The 19877-nt window shown below is 40.5% G+C and overlaps 2 protein-coding genes across 2 annotated transcripts in view; one reads left to right on the forward strand and one right to left on the reverse strand.

Moving 5' to 3' along the window:
* The window catches only part of CMSS1 (cms1 ribosomal small subunit homolog), a 150398-nt gene that overhangs the window by 74095 nt on the left and 56426 nt on the right, over positions 1–19877 (reverse strand). The window lies entirely within an intron of this gene.
* FILIP1L (filamin A interacting protein 1 like) overlaps positions 1–19877 on the forward strand; it is a 127170-nt gene that overhangs the window by 54685 nt on the left and 52608 nt on the right. The window contains exons 3-5 of the mRNA XM_053456933.1: positions 6842–7134; positions 7614–7787; positions 10528–10706. Of these exons, the coding sequence (XP_053312908.1) occupies positions 6853–7134; positions 7614–7787; positions 10528–10706 (635 nt within the window). The 5' untranslated portion in view covers positions 6842–6852. The remainder of the gene's footprint in view (positions 1–6841; positions 7135–7613; positions 7788–10527; positions 10707–19877) is intronic.

Raw genomic sequence — 19877 nt, forward strand, 5'->3', positions numbered from 1 at the left:
CTGGACCTTTTTAAAATATAATAATAAATAATAATGATTTAATAAAATAAGGTACGTTATATTGGCTTACACAGGGACCCCTACAACAAAGAGTGACACAACCGAGTGCACCCATAACCTTTATGGTTTGCTCAGACATGCCGTTACTAGCTGCTTTAAGGGTCTAGCGGTAGAGAAACCACAAACCAACCACTACAATTCATTATACTGTAGATATCATACCTGTCAAGTGTCCTGGATCTATTAGAACAGTGGGACAGATTTGGAACCCTTGAGTTTTGGCTCACTTTCGAGGGCGATTCTCTAAAACTCAGCTAAAGATACAGACTAACAGCAATCTGATGCGCGAGTATGCAGTGGTCTTCGCATATGAAAGCACATAAGTCGCCCCTTCTGTTCTGACACACACCCAGCTGAAGGCATGCACCCCTACTTCCAGAATACAGAACCAAACAAAAATGAACACTATACTTATCGGTAGTTTCGCCATTATTGTTATAATTGCTTCTGATTTATAGTTAATCCATTTATCTATTGGATAGCATTAAACGGTTCCAAGGGCATTCGCTAGCACAGGATCTTGGGTGGTTGTGTTGCCAGGACCCTGAGAAAGTTAAGTGGAATTATAAAAAAAAATAAAAGATGGAAAAAGTGCTGTTTAATTTGATGGACGCTGAACCATAAATAAACCTTTAGAGCGTGCCTCTGGGGGCTGCTTTATATTAATTCATTTTCCAGCTGCAGGTTTAGAATTAGTGAAGTGCCATGTCTGCCGCTGGCAGCCACCAGCCATAATGCCCCGTATTATTATTATCTTTTATTTATATAGCCCCTTGGCGGGTTGTCAGCTTGGAATGAAGACATTAGAATATCGTAAGCTCTCACATGGCTGTTAGGGGTGGCAATTGGTGACCTTGGGGTGATACATGATTTGCGAGGAGTGCAGCTCCATGCTGGGTAGGAAACATCTCGGAATGACAAGCTGTATTTAAAAAGTTCTTTATACACGGTGATTTGCCCTGGGCTGAACTGCAAGGGCCACCTGAAGGGCAGGAATATGGAATGAGCTGACAGAGAAGAAATACTGCAAGAGCTGTTTCCAGATAATGGTGGGCCTGCCATCTGCAAAAGATTTACAGATCACAGATATTTTTGGCTATTTAATGTTAGAGATAAGTGTATCGGAAGGAACTGAACAGCAGTCATTGCCTAGATCCCAATAGAAGAAAAGAAAAAAAAAATAGATCCACTTACCGAGATAAAATGTAAAACAGTTTTTTTATTTTTTGTATTTTTCCGCTACAATCCATGAGAAGTTTACTATTCATTCAACTACTTGTGAAAGATTTACCTTCAGCATAGAATCCAGCCCATTGTGTTACAAATTTAGTGTGCTAGGATTTTCATTCACTTGCAACACTTGCCTTGATTGGCTATTAGTATTTTAAAATATTTATATTTTTTTATGCAGAAAACACAGAAAATGTGTAGTATTACAACCATGTATTGTTTACAAATATTAAAAAATGGCTGCTATAACTACTGCCTTATTTTTTTATTATTATCATTAGGATACATAGGCTGGGCCTTATTAAATTAGCGATACAGTGCTGTGAAAAACTATTTGCTGCTTCCCGATTTCTTCTATTTTTGCATATTTGTAACAAGTTTCAGATCAAACTAATTTTAATATTTTAAGATAATCTGCTTAAAAGCAAAAAAAAACAAACTATCAACCCCACCTGGGCCTATATGAAAAAGTTATTGCCACCTTACTAAATCATCCTTTTAACCAATTTAACTGATAATTTGGTACAAGTTCACTACTCAGCTACTCATCAAGGAGGTCAGAAAAGAACCCAGACTAACATGTAAAGAACTGTAGGCCTCACTTGCCTCTGTTGAGGTCAATGTTCCAGATTCCTCAAAAAGAAAGAGGCTGTTCAAAAATGGCATCCATGGGAGAGTTTGAAGGCGAAAACCACCAATGACCAAAAAGAACACAAAACTCATCTCACATTTGCCAAGAAACATCTTGATGACTTGGTGTAAGTCTTTTCGGATTGTATTCTGTGGATTGATGAGTCAAAAGTGTTTTTTTTTGGAAGACATGTATCCGGCTACATCTGCAGTAAAGATAACACAGCATTCCACAATAGGAACATTGTACCAACAGTCAAACATGCTGGTGGCAGGGTGATGGTCTGAGGATGCTTTGCTGCTTCAGGACCTGGCTGATGGAACCATGAATTCTGTTTCCTACCAGAAAACCCTGAAGGAGAATGGTCCGCCATGAGTTTGTGACCTAAAGCTGAAGTGCAGTTGGGTTATGCAGTAGGACAAGGATCCAAAACACGCAAGCAAGTCCATTTGTGAATGGCTAAAAAAAACAAAATGAAGGTTTTGGAGGCCGAGTCAAAGCCCTGACTTGGATAGAGATGCTCTGGTATTGCCTTAAAAAAAGCAGTTCATGCTCAAAAACCCTCCAATGTGGCTGAATTAAAACCATTCTGCCAAGAAGAACAGCCGAAATTCCTCCACAGCAATGTAAAAAGACTCATTGCCAGTTATCGCAAAAATTTGATTGCAGTTGTTGCCGCCAAGGGTTTCACAACAAGTTATTAGGTTTAGGTGGACAATTGCTTTTTCACATGCATGATATGGGTTTTGATTAATCCTTTACCTTCCATAAATTACATGATAATTTTAAAGGCTGCTTTTAAATGATCATGTATTTTATGGACGGTAAAGGATTAATCAAAACCTATATCATACATGTGAAAAAGCAATTGTCCACCTAAACCTAATAACTTTGTCTTTGTATTAAAATTCTAATTTTTAAAACAGTTCTCTGTATCTAACAATTTACTGGTTGCCTTGAGCATCTACAGTACGGCTGCACAACTACCTTTGTCTAGGCCAGCGAATGGGCCAGAAATTCTGTGGCTCTGCTGGAAAGCAAGTAGATTAATGATTGTTTTAATTGAAATGCCTGTGCTCAAGCTGAGATGTCCAAAAACTGTAGCCTGCTTGTGACCCTTGAGGACTTGAATCATAGCTCCCAAGTTTCCCTCTTTAGGGGGGACAGTACCACTTTTGGCTCCAAATCCGCCGTCCCGCTTTCTTTCCCCGATGTCTAATCATGGGCGTAGGAACCCCTAAAAATCTGGGGGGGACAGCATTTTCCCCCATCAGATCCCCACTTTATCCCCATCTCTCACACTAGGAGTCACACTCCTATCATACCCAGGCAGCCAGTACATGCACATCATGCCTAGGTTCCAGCACTTACACATCCATGCTATCACACACACACTCATTCATTCATATACTCATTCATTCACAAATTACTTCCCTCAATCACACATACTCAAACACTCTCCCCACCCCCTTACCTGCACTGCAGCTCCTCGATGCCGCTCACAGACTTCAGCAGGGGGCGCCGCCTCCCTCTGCGTTCTCTGGTACTACACAGAGGAAGCAGGATGTGATGGGATGGCACGTGAACTCTGCTGGGTTCCGCTTCCTCTGTGCAGTACAGAAGACCCTCCCACAGGTAAGTAGCAGGGCTCGAGGTGCGGACCGCGTAAGATCGGTTGCCCTGGCTGCCGATCTTACGCGGACCGCACATCGAGGTCTCGCGGGCCGCATTTGCGGCGTTTCTATTGAGGGGGTTTTCTTCATTATCGGTCCCCCCCGCATGAGTTACTGGGGTGGATGTGTCCCCCCCCGGTTCCTACGCCCATGTGTCTTATCTTTTCCATTATCAATGGGCATGAGTGTATCATGGTTTTTAACAGCCCTAAAAGTAACAATAATGTGTATAGAAAGAGCAGGACATAAGTAGTCTTTGTAAAGCCCTGCCCCTAACCCTACCCTAATCAGACTCCCTAAAACAACTGTGTCCCCCTTTTAACAGTTGGGAAGTATGTGGAAATGTGGTTGTTCAATGAGTGTGATTCACAGGAGATCAAGCTGTCTGACAAGGACAAGTGCAATTACAAGTACTTGGTTCAAGTGCAATTACCCTTATAGTGCTTGTGACAAGGTATGGACATAGTAAATGAGACCCCCTTAGGGGTTTCAGTTTATCACCCCTGCCCACACAAGGTGTGATCGCGGCGAGACAAGGCAGAAACAAAAATACAAATAAAATTAAAATCAATAAATATGGGACCCCTTGTGATGTCAATGTGACACCTTTAGGATTAGAGCCTAGGTTAATGTAAAAACAATTGCAAAAAAAAAAAAAAAAAAAAGGTGAAAACAATATAGAAAACAAATTTAAAAAAATGTAGCACAATGTATCATAACTAAAATCATTAGAAAATCAACTAAAATGTTGTTAAAAAAACATTTGTTGTCCACAGCCCAAAAAGAGTTTAAGATATAGTGTTGTGTTTAAGGACACTATGAATTAGAGATATATACATCGTTCATAATGATATCCCAGATTATTCTGAAGAAAACCCAGTATGTCATTTGTATGTAGGAGTGCCACGGAAATCAAGTTTAAACAAAGACAAAGCAGAAGTGCTAGAAATAGTCTGGTCCATATAGTCTGGTGTATAAAAAAACAAAACAAAAACAGCCTTGGTCCTCAAGGGGTTAAACACTCATTTGCACCCTGAAATTTTAATTTGCATATTAAATCATATTTAATGAAAGAGTTCTACTCATTCCTCTAGCAAAAACTAGTGATTGCAGGCCTTATTCTCGTGGGTTTCCTGGAGGTCCCGCTCTGGAGAATAAATTGTCTCCGCATGAGCTCTGGGAAAACAGCCCTTCCTGGTATACTGAGGTCATGCAACACATATGAGCGGCTTAGCTAGCTTGGCCAACACGGACACGCTATGTTATGAGAAAAACGAGCACTTAAGGATTCTTCTCCAAAATAACTCTTAAATTAATATTTTATCAGGGTGATTCATATTTTCCCTAAGAATTGTATGTATAATTTAAAGAGAAAGTAAAGAATCTAGACATCATTGGTTAAATAAAAAATGAGTAACGAATACCTTTCTACGCCAGCAGTAAGGTGATAAAGGAGAATGAGTCAGACATGTGTGTGTATTATATATATATATATATATATATATATATATATATATATATATATATATATATATATATATATATATATATATATATATATATATATATATATATATATATATATATATAATGTTTAACTCGCCTTCAAAAATCTTGCTTTAGTGAATAGACCTCTCCGGATGAGCACACATCATCTCTGTATTAAAACTGTGCTCGTGTTTCCATGGAATCTTAAACATGCCGCTAAATCAAACTTTTGGTGAATGTTTTGTGACTGAATGAGCTCTCTATGCACTTTGTAAACCACAAATTATAAAAACATGTGAGATGATGTATAATATTCATGGATATTATCTGCTGTTTCCTTGGGGATGTCTAACAGTTTAGTAAAAACATTCTCACAACATATTCTGCTGCAGTCTAATTTGCTCAATATTTAGTTTTAGGGCACATGACAGAGAACTTATGGAGTTTCTCGATACAATTAGAGCAGAATCTGGCCCCTAGGTGCCAAACAGACTCTAAGGAAGCAATTCCTAAACCAAACTTTATTGACAACCAGCATATTCATACATGGGTCTCTCAGTATTTCCTATACGGAGATTTGGAAGTTCCGCCATTAAGCAACAGTAGGAAAAAATATTTTCCTGCTGTAGGAAACATGAATCACACCTATACAATCAATATCAATATGAATGCTTGTTACATGCGTTTAACAATTATGTATATATATATATATATACATACATACATATATACACACTCATACATATATATATATATATATACACACACACACATACATTATATATATATATATATATATATATATATATATATATATATATATATATATATATATATATATATATATATATATACACACACACATATATATATATATATATATATACACATATATATACCGTATTTGCTCGATTATAAGACGAGGTTTTTTCCAGAGCAAAGTCTGACTATGAGACGACTAAAATCCAGATCCCCCGCAGCTGCAGACCTTCCCCGGCTGTCAAAGATCAGAGTTCCCCGTACCACTGCGGCACCGGCGCAGGGAACTCTGATCTCTGACAGCCGGGGAATGTCTGCGCGATGCACGCAGACAACCCCCGCTGCTAGCCATGCCTCCTTCCGGCTGCAGCGTGGGTCTACACGCTGCCCCAGCTACATGACAGGAGACTCAGAAGTACCGGTAAGTGGGGCGGAGGGGGGGGAGTGTTAAATGGGGGGCATAAGGCATTTCTGGAGGCAGGGTGCTCTGTGAAATGCCTTTTAACCCCCTATATGCCACTCTTCCCCATAATATGCCTTTTAAACCTCTAAGTGGCATATAGGGTTAAAAGGCATATCATGGGGCACAGTGGCATATAGGGTTAAAAGGCATATCATGGGGCACAGTGGCATATAGGGGGTATAAGGCATTTCTGGGGCAGATGTGCATAACTGGGGGGCAGGTTGGAAAATAGAAGGAAATAAAACCAACATATTTTTCTCAATCATAGCTTTCATTAAAAAAATAGTTTAAATGAATTAACATTTACTGGTAAAACTTTTTTCCTATAGGGTCGTCTTATATTCAGGCTTTTTCTTTTTTTCCTAAATTAATATTAAGATTTGGGGGGGTCGTCTTATATACGAGCAAATACGGTATATATATATATATACATATAAATACACACACACACATACATACATACGACACACACACATACATACATACTCCATGTGGCCATTTTTTTAACCCTAATTCTTGCATTTTGTTTTTTAATAGCCAGCCTGAAAATGCGTTCAAGAAGCAATAGCCTTGATCATGCAGCCAACAGAAACACCTTGATAGAAGGAAATATCTCTGCATACCAGCGGATTCATACAGAGAAACCGGAGGAGTCTCAGTCTCAACGCATCGAAATGGGAAATGATCGCAGGGAATATGTCCCTGAAACAGGAACTATCCTACGAAGTCACAAATCAGAAAAAAAAGAGAAGGCTTCTTCCAGAAAGGGAGATGACCTTTCCCGGGATGATCTGCTATTCCTTCTGAGTGTGCTGGAGGGGGAACTGCAAGTGAGCGCAATAAACAGGCTATATGTTTGGATTATTCATAGTAGGAAGTCGTGCCAGCATTGTCTGCTATTATAAATCAAATGTTCGAGGCCTGTCATTATTACATGCTAATGGTATGCATATTGTAAGAGCTCATATCCTCTCTATTGCGGTAGACGAGCACATCTAGGACATATTATGTGCAATTAGAATATCGTACTGTCCTACGGGGAGCCATGATCACTTATTTATAATACTTACCATGACACCATGTTCACACTTTAAACCCCACCTGGTTCCGTCTGATTCAATATGTCACAAAGTGCAACATTATGGAATTTGTTCTGAGCTCAAAATAAACTGTTCTAAATATTTTGTGATGTGTTCTCCGATAACCATATCAGGTCATTTAGAGGAGAAGCATATTCTAATAAGGGTAGACAAGGCTTTTTATTTTGTTTGATATAGCACTTGACTTGACATTTTCTTCATATTTTTAGGCACGAGATGAAGTCATATCAGTTTTAAAAGCTGAGAAAATCGACTTGGCTTTGCTAGAAGCACAGTATGGATTTGTGACCCCAAAAAGGGTATTAGAAGCTCTCCAAAGAGACGCAATCCAAGCAAATGCACAGCAGTGGCAAGAGGATATTTACGAAAAGCCAATGTGCGAGGTAGGCAATTTTAATGTACAAACACCACATTCATTTTAAATTTCTCTAGTATTTGGGATATTTTGTCTTTTCTAATATAGACGCCATATAAAAGTAAGTGGCTCATACCAGAATCTGTGGTCTTCAAATACCAGAAGAGACAGTAAATTGACAAATAATCAAGCACTAAGGGAAATTAACCTTATCCATCGTAGTAACGTGCTTTCTTCATAAATTTAGCTAATGGCTTATAAACCAATGTAATTCTATCATCAATGACACTCTAATATCTCCCAAAGTATCATTTAATAAGCATAGTCATTGAAATTAACAATAACATAATGGGTTGGGGCTAAAAGTAAAGTGATTGGACCTTCGTGGCCCCGCCCAGCGTGACCAACAAATCGCATCGATGCTTTGCTGGATCATGCTTGGAGGGGAGGGTGGATCTGCTGGACAGTGATAGAGTGATAGTTGAGAGAGAAGACAGAATGAGAAAAAAGAACGAGAGAGAGAAGAAAGAATGGTGTGAGAAAACAAAATAAGGAAGGAGAGAGAGAGGAGAAAAAGTAGGATGTAGGAGAGGAGAAAATGTAGGATAAGTTGACAGAAGAAAGAGAAAGTTTTAAAGTTACCCTCCAGCCATCATATACACTCTAATGCATATGATCGCTATGTGGTCCCTTTAAGTCATCAGGTTGTCCATTAAAAAAATGATGGGATTCTGCAGAAACCCCCATATGCATTTACTCCTTTTCCCACACCAACCCCAGCTAATTGCCGAACACATCTCCGTGCACATGATATACTTACCACAAGTCAGCTCGTGTGCTGGTTTGGTGAACGGTGCAGGCGGAGGTCTATCCAGACCCCTGTGTGCATGTGAAACGTTGGTGTGAGCCAATGCTAGAGCTGTATGCCAGCAAGTATACAACTTGTGTGATCCGGTAAGTTGGAGGTGCGTACTGCATCCTATAGGTTCAGCCAACTACTAGAAAATATGGTTTAATAAATAATATATATCCCGAGATGTGGCACAAGGGGATTGATGAACCCAGCCTAAGCTTATCATACCACGCGAGCCAGTCTGTGTGAACGTGGGCTAAAGAGGAAGATGTTTCAGGCTTAGCAAGGCAGTAGGTTATACTATAAACAATTAACTATAGTACTTTATAGGCTATCCAGACAAAGAATATACAATTCAATATGTGGCTAGTGTTCCAGAAGAGAAGGGATGTTTAACGGTAGCCAAATCTGTTACACATGGCCCTTAATCTCATTCAACTACTGTAGCCCATTTTCACTGCCCGATTGCATCCACTGCTACATATTTAAGGGTAGGGCAAGCCAATGCCCGCTCTATCCTTATCCACTATCTTGGTTCAGTCCATGCCTTATTATGTTCGACTTGCCTACCAATACACAAATGTCACATTATAGAGGCGCCATCCATGCTATTTATTCCTGGCACTAAAATGATTATACGAAATTCTCTGTGGCTGTACAAAAATAAAAAAAATGAATCATACAGCATTACTACACATCTAACACTTAACAAATCTTCAGAAATGCTATTTAAATGACAGAAAAATTTATTTATTTTTTATTATTGGCAGGCATCAAAGAAAGGTGGTTTCTGAACTCTGCCACTGACCACTAAAAAATTATTTTGGTTGCCACTTTTAACTCAAAATATAAATACCCCCCCCACACACACACACACAAATATGAGAACTCTTTAATTAAAATCTCATTTTACATTAATACTAATATTTCAGAACTGGCATAAGTCGTGGTGTTATTAGGCTTCTAAGACAGGAATAATATTTAAACTAATGGAAAATAGCAGATAATATATTTCTTTGAACTACCTCTTCTGCAGCTGCCATTTAAGTAGTATGCGCTCATTCGCTGTTCAGACATTGCACTTTTGTTACTGTTTAACCTTTCTAGTTGAACTCTATCTGCTTTCAATTAAAACAAGAAATGCAACTTGGAAAGGCTAATATTTTAGCCATTTACAAAGACTCTCTGTAGGCCTAAAGCAGTAGAAAATCCATTCTGACACGTGGACATGATGTCAGCGCTTGGCCATGCCAAAGCAGGAAACGGTCGTGACTTTCATTACATTTGTTTCTAAACAAAATGTATTGTGGCTCGTTGGCCGATTAAGTATTTCTATAGAATGGCCGTGCTTCCTGAAATACAACGGAGATATAAGCAGTTTTTTTTTTTTTTTTTTTTTTTTTTTTTAAGCTTAGACGAGAGCCGCCAACACGCCACAGTTGCTGGATATCCTTGTTTGAGCAGCGAGATCTCAATTAAAGTCATTAAACTACTTGTTTTCCTGCAACTGGCCTGTCTGCAAGGACTGGGGTTGCGGAGCCCTGTCTTAGGACTGTCACCATGTGACGGCGCATGTCAAAGAGCTTAGTGCTTAATCAGTAGCATTTGTGAAATTCAGGAGAGTGAAGGACTAGCTCTGCCCGCCCCATGTCTTATGTTATCCTACCTAGGGGAGCTAATGGCTGTGAAATGCACCAGCGTTGACCCCAGAAATAAAACCTCTGAATACAAATCAGAACAATTCTAGAAACTCGGAGAAGCTCAGCGGACTCGCCTAGCACTCGTAACGTTCCACTGCGCCGGAATTTTACAAAAGCTAAAAAGTTAACGCAGACCACGAAGCTCCTTTTTTGTCCCTGTAAAATAAATATATGATTCCCTCTGCAACAAAGCTCCTTCTCTGTGTGTTTTATAGCTGGACAAAGTTATCGAGAAACACAAAGATACTCACAAGAGAATGTTGGAGCAGCTTCTGCTGGCAGAAAAATCCCAGAGGCAAACGCTGTATGAATTGGAAGATGAAAAAAGAAAGCATACAGAATACATGGAGAAGAGCGATGAATTTACCAACTTACTTGAACAAGAGCGTGAAAGGTAAGACTGCGATAGCATTTATATAGTATAATGGAATTTAAATAATGGCACAGCTCAGCCAATAAATAACCACCTGACAATCACTTGTGTGCTGTTAAAAGGGCATGGTGTTACCCCCCTTAATAAATGCTCAGAATGACACAAAGCCCTCAAGGCGACGGGAATTTGCTGTATTATAGGCATTTTGGTGAACCAGTATCCACCACCAGATTTTGACGACCCACTGGAGGTCTGACGTTGTGAGGAGAAGTCCAGTATGCAGAGGGGTAACAAAGTTAAAGCATTCATTGAAGAGACAAAGACACACGTATGCCATACCTAGAGAATCCATTGCCTGGTATGGTGGTACAGTTGCGTAGACTAATCCAAGCGACTAGCAGGCATGGCAAACATGAGCAGAGAGCATTAAATAAAACAAAGATACAAACAAAACATACAGACTAGCTCTATGCACTGAAACTAATGCAAACACGTAAAGGTTTAGTACAAAACATCAGGCAAATCCTAACATTAACCCTAAACGTAAAAACATAACACTTTAACCAAATCAGGAGAAACAGAATCAATAGTTTAGTTGTAGCAGGTAGGAAACAAACAGGAGAACACAAGGTGGGGCAGATTAAATACAAGGAACAGAGAACCACAAATAAGGTGGAGACATACAGGGAACTAGATGCCTACTACTGTGGCAGCCCACAACATACAGAGCCTGTAGAGACAGCAAACACCCAGGTAAAGTCAACCACAAAATAGACAAAACACGCAGACTCACACCGTACTGCCGCCATGTTCATAATCACGTGGGATCTTACGAAGCGGAAAAAAGCTACCTAAATTACAGAAATGTAATTACATTTATTTATATAGGACAGTAGATCCCACGTGTCATTACAACTGCAAACGTTGGATATATTTCACAGGGACAACCTTAAATCAACAATAAAATGAACACACATTAATGTTGGTATACAAGGAAAAGAGAGCCCTGCTGTAGCAAGCGGATAACCTACTCGGTGGTTGACGTGAAATGAGACAGAAGGGATGGGACTACTTGGGTGAGGGTGGCACTGACTGCAGCAACGATGATGTGGAGACCTCAGTGAGGTTGAGATCTCACAGGTGATGAGACAGTCTCCTTTAGGAAGCGGGTAGGGAGTACTGGGTGCTCAGATTGTATGCTAGCAAACTAAACGGCACAAACTAGCAGAACCAAAGCGAATACAAGAGAAGGTAAAGGCAAAACATGAAGGGGGAGTGGAACGTCACTGGCCTGAAGAGTTCTAGTGCGGAGGAAAACATTTTTAATTGTCATTTTATTTTAATAATATTCGGACAGACAATTGAAACCATTCTTGATGTTTCCCAAATACATTATGACCGAAGCAGCCCTAAATTGTGTTTTCTAAAGCACTCTGCTACAGAACTACAGCAGCTACCAGCACTTTGCAGTAGCTAAAATGTTTCTTGTTACAATATCAGGAGATATTTCCAGGGTTTCCTTCTCAACCTTACTTCACAGAGTAGCTCAAGTTTATAGTATTAGGATTAGGTATATTTTGCCGGTTAATCCTCTCTCCCGGTCTAACGTGAAAACATTATCTTATGGAAAATCTACATTGACATTTTTGGCCGACTCTCTTTTTAAACAATCCAGGCAGATTTAAAATAAGGCATGGATAGTATAAATACAACCTGAAGTAGTGGTGGAAAGAATAACTGTTTGATCAAACATGTGCAGACAAAAGTAATATCCGGTAGTACCGCAGGATTGACCAGAGTAACGACCCACTAGAACCACTACCAGGCAAAGATATAGGTCATATCTCACGTTTGCAGGTAGTCCTGTTCCACCTCCAAACGTGCCCCTCCAACAAAAGTGGCCACCTGGAATGTTGGGTATCAACTAGCATTTTATCCTCTGCACATCTCCAATGCTCATCAACGCACCTTTCAAAAGAAGACAGGTTCTTATCTGATATTCATTTCTATGTTTCTTCTTATAATGTAGGAGTCACAGAAACAAATACTTTAAAAGGGGACTACATACATTGCATCACTTCCTTTACTATAATACCTAGCCAGGAGTGCTATTATTAAACAATGTTTTCTTCTTTATAAAAAAAAAAAACACCAGACAACCTTTTGAGAGGTGAATACTCTCCCTACGGAACCCGTTTTATTTGCTGGAAATGACCTAAACGAACACAGCATTAAATCCTAATGAGACTATTAACCTGAGACAGAAAAACTCATTGCTTGGCTCATGTAGCTCCTTAACTATAATTTGAAAATGTTGCAGATGTAAACCCACTGCCAAGTTTTACTCCTATCTTTTTTGTTCTATCCACTGAAAACGCCTAAGGATCAGCATAATATACAGAATGGTGACCGATAGCGGGCCATGCATGCTTACACAAAAGTAATTGGTACAAGTATCTCAACTGCTTTTCACCACTGATCTCATCTTGATGACATAGTGCCATTTGATTTAATATTTAGGCAGACTGAGTTGAAATGTCGATATGAATAAATTTGACCGGCATATAAAGCAGTCATTAAAAGTACCATTTATGGAAACCCAAATACATATCCTGTATTGGAATATGGATTACATATTGCTCTAAAAATCTAAGTTCCTAGGGGACTTCTTGGGGATAGCAGCCCCTTGGCCACCAAACCAGGTCGCAGACAGCCCCATTGGGTGATCAGGCTTCTTGTGCGCTGCTAACTCAATGGGTCAGTTACAGAGTACATTTACATTAAGGGGGACTGTGCCGACCCTTGGTTCCAGGAAAGGTATATAATTCCTGTTGTGATGTGTGGGGCCTTCATAAACATGCTTACACTGAAATGTGAAATAACACTTACACAGTTCCCATGTGTCCACAAGAACAGTAGATAAATGATTAGGGGGTGGCTGTGATGGCAGCTCCTGTAAAATACTGAATTGTGATGATGTACAGAGCTTGAAAGCATCATTATCTGAGCAACATTCAATGTGCTTTCTCACACCCAAACTTTCCCATCTGGAACACATTGTTAACAAGAAGGAAATGTTGTAGATATGACATGCCTCCCATGTCTGCTGAACCAACTAATTATATACTTGAAGTTGTTTTTTCTTTGCTAATTTCATGATAGCAATGTACAAAGAGTCATCCCTGTAAGTATTTAAAACATAGGTTTTACTGGTAGCAGTTTTATAAATAGTGTGTTAGCCAAAAAAAAATAAAAAACAATAGAGGAAAAACAGCCACTCATCTGCCAGTCAATGTAGTCTAAACTGTAAATATACATAATCACTAAATACAAGGCTGGCCTTAGCACCGGGTATCCCCGGCAGCTGCCGCACAGTGGAGTATTGTTACTATGGAGAAAGGTCCAAAAGTTGTTGCTGCCCCCTGTGCTGCTTTACTAGGGACAGACCACCCTATTGGGCCCCAAATCAATTGAACTCTCTTTGATCCCCTGATGACCTCACAGTATATAGGGATGGATCATACTTGGGAACGTTGTGGCTCTGGCACCCGAAGCCCTCCCCTTGTGGGATGCGGGTGGGCGGTCCCGCTGAGGTCGGTGGGGGGTCCCGCTGACATTGTATGCAGGGCTAGCCCCGCACACAAGCTTAGAAGTCGATGCCCCCAACCCAGAGTCTCCGAGCGAACCCTCCAGTCTTCCTAGGTATGGGGTGATGAGGGTACTACTGTATCAATTGATTGAGCATATTTGTAAATTAAACAATGCTGAGTGAACATGTATATCTTATAATGGTATTTAGACACCACACATACACAGGTTCAATATCCTTTCCTTATTGTTTTAAAAAATACACATATATTGTAAATTTGGGTCCTTGTACATATATGTTAAATGCATCTTGGTTTAACAATGTTTGAAGCTATTTATATTATCACATTCATCACTACATAAATACTGTATCCAAGGATGTGACTAAGAGTTTGGCAACATGTATATAATAACCTAAAGAAAATCCTAGAGACTGTGACCTCACTCAGTGACCTCTCACTAAATGCTTGCCAAGCAATGTCACTAGACATTTGTGTGGTGATGTCATACAATACTCATAGCTAAGTCCTGGGTAACTTTAACAAAACAACCTCCACTGTCACTGCATTTATAATTCATTTAAAAGGCAGGAGGGGGTTTTTAAACGTTAACTATAAATTAATATTCCCTTCCACTTGGGTCATAACATTTTCACAATAAATTATCGAAACTCAATTGTTAACGAATGACACACATAAACAATGTATATAATTAGTATGTATGAAGCTAACCGGAAATATTTTATTATGGATATTATGCTAAAACTATCCTTGTCGCCAGACCCAGCCCTTAAAGTAAGACAGCTGGAAACACTGACAACTTGGTGACTTGAGAGTACTGAAGAGGAAAGGCTTGCCTCATAGAGATCTGCACGTATGAAGACACCATTTAGCAAATACATGATTACTAACGTTCTCCCTGAACCAGCTTGGCAGCTCTAAAATATCCACTAAACACTGCCCTGGTGGTTCTCCCTTCTGAGAGTGATTTCTACTTCTGAGTCAATTGCCTACTTATGTTGATGATGATGATGATCTTATGTAAATTCAGTAGCTGAATCTGAGGCTAGATGGGTACAGAAGACATCTGCCTACAGTTGAAAAGCATAATACTCATAATTGTAAAAGGGTGACACCATTTGACCAGGTATGAAAGCCACTGTAGCCAAAGGAACCGTGCAAGACTATGACGTGCCTCTGTAAGGAATTACATCCACGGTTTAGGGTATCTGTAATATTCTCTCCGTCGGTCCGCTCCTCTTCCGATAGTGACGTCGTCTCCAAGCATCAGGCACCCTCTGCACCACCTCATCCCTGACCTGCTACCTTCTCTGCATTACAGGCCATGAGGTAGCCTGCATCAGGTCCTAGCCAGCCACAGGCGATCATAGGATCGCAATGCAGCTGTACAGACACACGCGTGTGAACTCATTTAACCCTGGCTGACCTTTTATGACCTTGGATAGCCTTGTTCCCCTGCTGGACTGCCTATATTAATGCCAGACTTCACTTTCACTCTGCCCTTTGCTGCTGTAACATTCCTGGGTTGTTTTAGTAATCTTTTGCTATTGTTTGTTGACCCCATTTGTTTGTTTGTTTTTTTTGTCTCCTTCTTCTCTGATTTGGTGTGGCGATTTTGGATCTGGTTTTGACCCAGCTTGCCTCTCGACTTCACCTTCTGCGTTGTCATTCGGATTTGGTGACTTTGTTCCCCTCTGAGACCCCGGCTAGCTTTACGCTCGTCTCTGCACGTGGGGTTCCCCCTACCTACCAGTTACGTTAAAACCTTATAACCCGTTTATAATCGTATCATTCAGCACTATGGACTGACATAATTGCAGCAGTAGTTAAGTAGGAGCCACCAGTTTATTACCTTTCTTACTCAGCCTGTTGGTAGTGCAGGGCTCAAGGAAAGTGTCTGTGGCCCTCATTGGTCGTCCTGTGAGAAAATGGCTAAAATCTGCATCATCACGTAATGCTTGTCCACACAAACTGCTGGACTTTATCCAGCCACTTATGCCACTGGGGTTTACTAATCCCCAAAAGCACATTCGCACACCGTAATGGCTCGGATATAGGCCGCCCCCGTATATAGGCCGCACCCTAAAAGTTTGGTGCTTTTTTAAAGAAAAAGTTTTTTTTCTTTAAAAAAGCACCAAAAAAACATGCTGCCACTGTCCTCCCCCCCGAGATATGCTGCCACTGTCCTCCCCCCCGAGATATGCTGCCACTGTCCTCCCTCCCCGAGATATGCTACCACTGTCCTCCCCCCCGAGATATGCTGCCACTGTCCTCCCTCCCCGCGATCCGCTGCGCTCCCTCCCCGAGATCCGCTGCCCTCCCTCCCCGAGATCCGCTGCCGCTGTCCTCCCTCCCCGCGATACGCTGCCGCTGTCCTCCTCTGCCCCCCCTCCTCGACTTACCGGAGCAGACTCCCGGGTGTCTTCAGGGCCGGCGAGGGACATCTACGCAATACGCGTATGCAACTTCCGGTACCGTTACCGGAAGTTGCATTTGCGTATTGCGTAAATGTCTCCCGCCGGCCCCGCAAGACACCCGGGAGTCTGCTCCGGTAAGTCGGGGGTGGGCAGAGGTAAAACGCTTAGATAACCTCCCGTGCCGGCACCCCCCCCCGTGGGAAGTGCTGGCAGGGGAGGCTGTCTGAGCGTATCGGGGAGAAGGATGCAGGTCCCCTGCACCGCTGCGGGGGATCTGTATCTTAACCCCGCTGCCTGCCCGGCGCCCGGGACTGCATGTCCCGGGCGTCGGGCGCTAGACCCCGAATATAGGCCGCACCCCCACTTTAAAAACTTAAAGTGGGGGAAAAAAGTGCGGCCTATATTCGAGCCAATACGGTATGTCCTTTTCATATTCCAAAAGAGCTGTTTAAAGCGTGGCACATGGAGGAAGTCGTGTGAACATTAAACACAAGAATTCTCCAAAAGCCTGATATGCATCTCCGCAGGGAGATCAGCGATTCACACACAAAACTAGACGTCAATGGGTGTGAAAATAACTTTGGCAGGGAGAGGTGGTCTGTTCTCATTTTTATTATTTATATATTTTTTATTTTCTTCCAATAAGTCAAATTGAAACAATGTGTTGTTTCAACATGTGAAAGTACACATTTTGGGAATGGATTAAAAATATCTATGACGAAACAAAGCAATTTCCAGTAACATGAGAAAATTTCCCAGAGCGTCCCATTGGACTGCTCTGACGACGACAAACTAACAAAGACATGAAAAACGTTCCTACGTTTTTCCCTTTGGATTCAACGTATATTCTCATTGTTTCCAGTTTTGATTGACTTATGTAGCATTTTAATGCCTTATCTTTATATTTATCCTTAAACTTTGACGATTCTTCATGATAATAGGTTGCGGTCTTACAAATAGAACCAAAGTTCTGGTGTGCCCATACATCACATGTTAAAACATGTAAGAGGTCTTATTCACTGTCTGTCCATTGAGCGGTTCCTTTGCTGTGAAGGAGACATAATAGAACCAGATGGTTCAGGATATGAGATTCACTGAAAATTAGTTATACAGGCTTAACCCAATAGCCAAATAACTCAAGTCAACTAAGCTATCTCCTACTACCTTGATCAAATATATGTTACCAGTTACACAGGCGACAAGTAGAGTCAAGCTGATATCTTTATTGGCTAAGTAGATTTCAAATAAATCTACTTGGTTAGCCAATAAAGGCATCAAGTTGAGTCTTCTTGTCTCCTGTGTTCCTACGGCTAACACGCTACAAGACTGAGAAGATATCACACACTGTATGTGACGTACAGTTGCTGTGAAAAGATGTGGTAACAAGATTAAATCCATCTCCTCTTCATTGTGGTATGAAACGCACCAGTTGATACCCTCCAAATGCTTATTGTGGCCATAAATTTTAGTTGGAGCTTGGAAGAACATCACTCAGAATGTAGACCTTATATATGAACATGTAGCTCTGTTTTCATACATCATTACAGGATCATAGTTTTATTGCTGAGCAAAATATATGTAAAAAATCTTTATTTTTTCTAGAAATGTAATCCAACGCAGCTCTTGAAACATGTCATTATGTAACAAAGTAAAACAAATATCCTCTAAGTACATCATTTCTGTGAAGTTCTATGTGCGTAACCCACATAGACGCCAGTAAATCAAAAACGCAGAAAGTTCTTTTCAACATGTTAAACTTAAAACACACATCCAAGGTATCACTGTCCAAGTATTCCAGAACCTCACAAGAACATCATAAAGGAATACATTTTCTGAAACCCAATACCATAAACAATTTAAAACTGGCCAACACATCTTTGTAGACATTTTCCTGACAGAGTAACACAGTTTCCAACAATTTACTTTGGATTTGCAAAGAAAAAATAATTAATACCAGTGGGTTTGATACATCAAGGTGTTGACAAGTATATTGGCCCTGTATTTATATAGCACAAGCATAACAAATATCCATTTTATATAATAATGTGTCTAACAATAGTCCTGGCTGTGTTATAATACGGTCGCTGTAATGTCATAAAAGCCTACATTTCCTGAAATTAAACTTTGGAGAATTCAGAACAGATTTCTGTTTCATATTAGCTAGGGATGATTTATTAAAAAAAAAATCGTGGACTGGAAAAATTTTATTTATCTGACTTCAAAGGGAGAATTGGCAGGATAATTTGATCTGAAAGACCTAGCTCTCCAGTATCCTACATTGGGTATGTGGGTAAGCATGGCACACGCTACATGAGATTTGGCGTGGGCCCTTTAAAACGAAAAATTAAAAAAGGATGTATACGCATTATATATAGATATATATCTTGCAGGAACTGCCATGTCATACCATGTTACACCCACTTTACGTAGGCGGTTTCTGATGTCAGAGGCCTACCAATTTTCACACGCAGCAAAATGCTGGCAAGAACCTATGGAAAATGGTAGACGTAAGTGGGGTACTGGCAAAGAAAAGAGGAAATCACAGGAGTGCAGTATGGTCAAATATGAATGTAGTATGAATAGTAGTATTTAATGACATCATACTTCCAACCTTGTTGTTTCCCGTGACACCTCTATTCTAGGCACGTACCCTTTCTAATGTTCTGTTCAGCTAGCAAAAGATAAAATGTTTTCTCCATCGGGACACCACAAGGTGTGCCTCAATTAAAAGTAGTTTATGAATAAACCTATTGTAAGAAGTAATATATTGTGAAACATCATGGCACGGACAAACTGTGCTAGAATCATGGGTCCCAGCAACAACTGGCACAAAGCCTTAAGCACGCACTGCCACCATGAAGTGCTACTGTGGACTCTCCCCGTCAGCGGTCACGTCTCTTCTCATCAGTGGTCATGTCTCTTCCCATCACTTTACTAAATACTATATAGGTAGATTGATCTGTATCAAACTGCTTTAAGGGAACACTCCACCTCTACGAGCAAAAATGGAACGTGCTGCCATTGATTTCAATGAGAACAGTTCCCTGCCACTGACTGGTTGTGTCAGGCTGCCAATTAATGGAAAAATAAGAGAGACCACAGAGGAAGAGTAGGGCAACAGGGCTGCAACTTCTAGCAGTAGGTTTTTTTAGGTTGCATTTTAAAGA

Source organism: Spea bombifrons, chromosome 2 (assembly GCF_027358695.1).
Source record: "Spea bombifrons isolate aSpeBom1 chromosome 2, aSpeBom1.2.pri, whole genome shotgun sequence".
NCBI lineage: Eukaryota > Metazoa > Chordata > Amphibia > Anura > Pelobatidae > Spea > Spea bombifrons.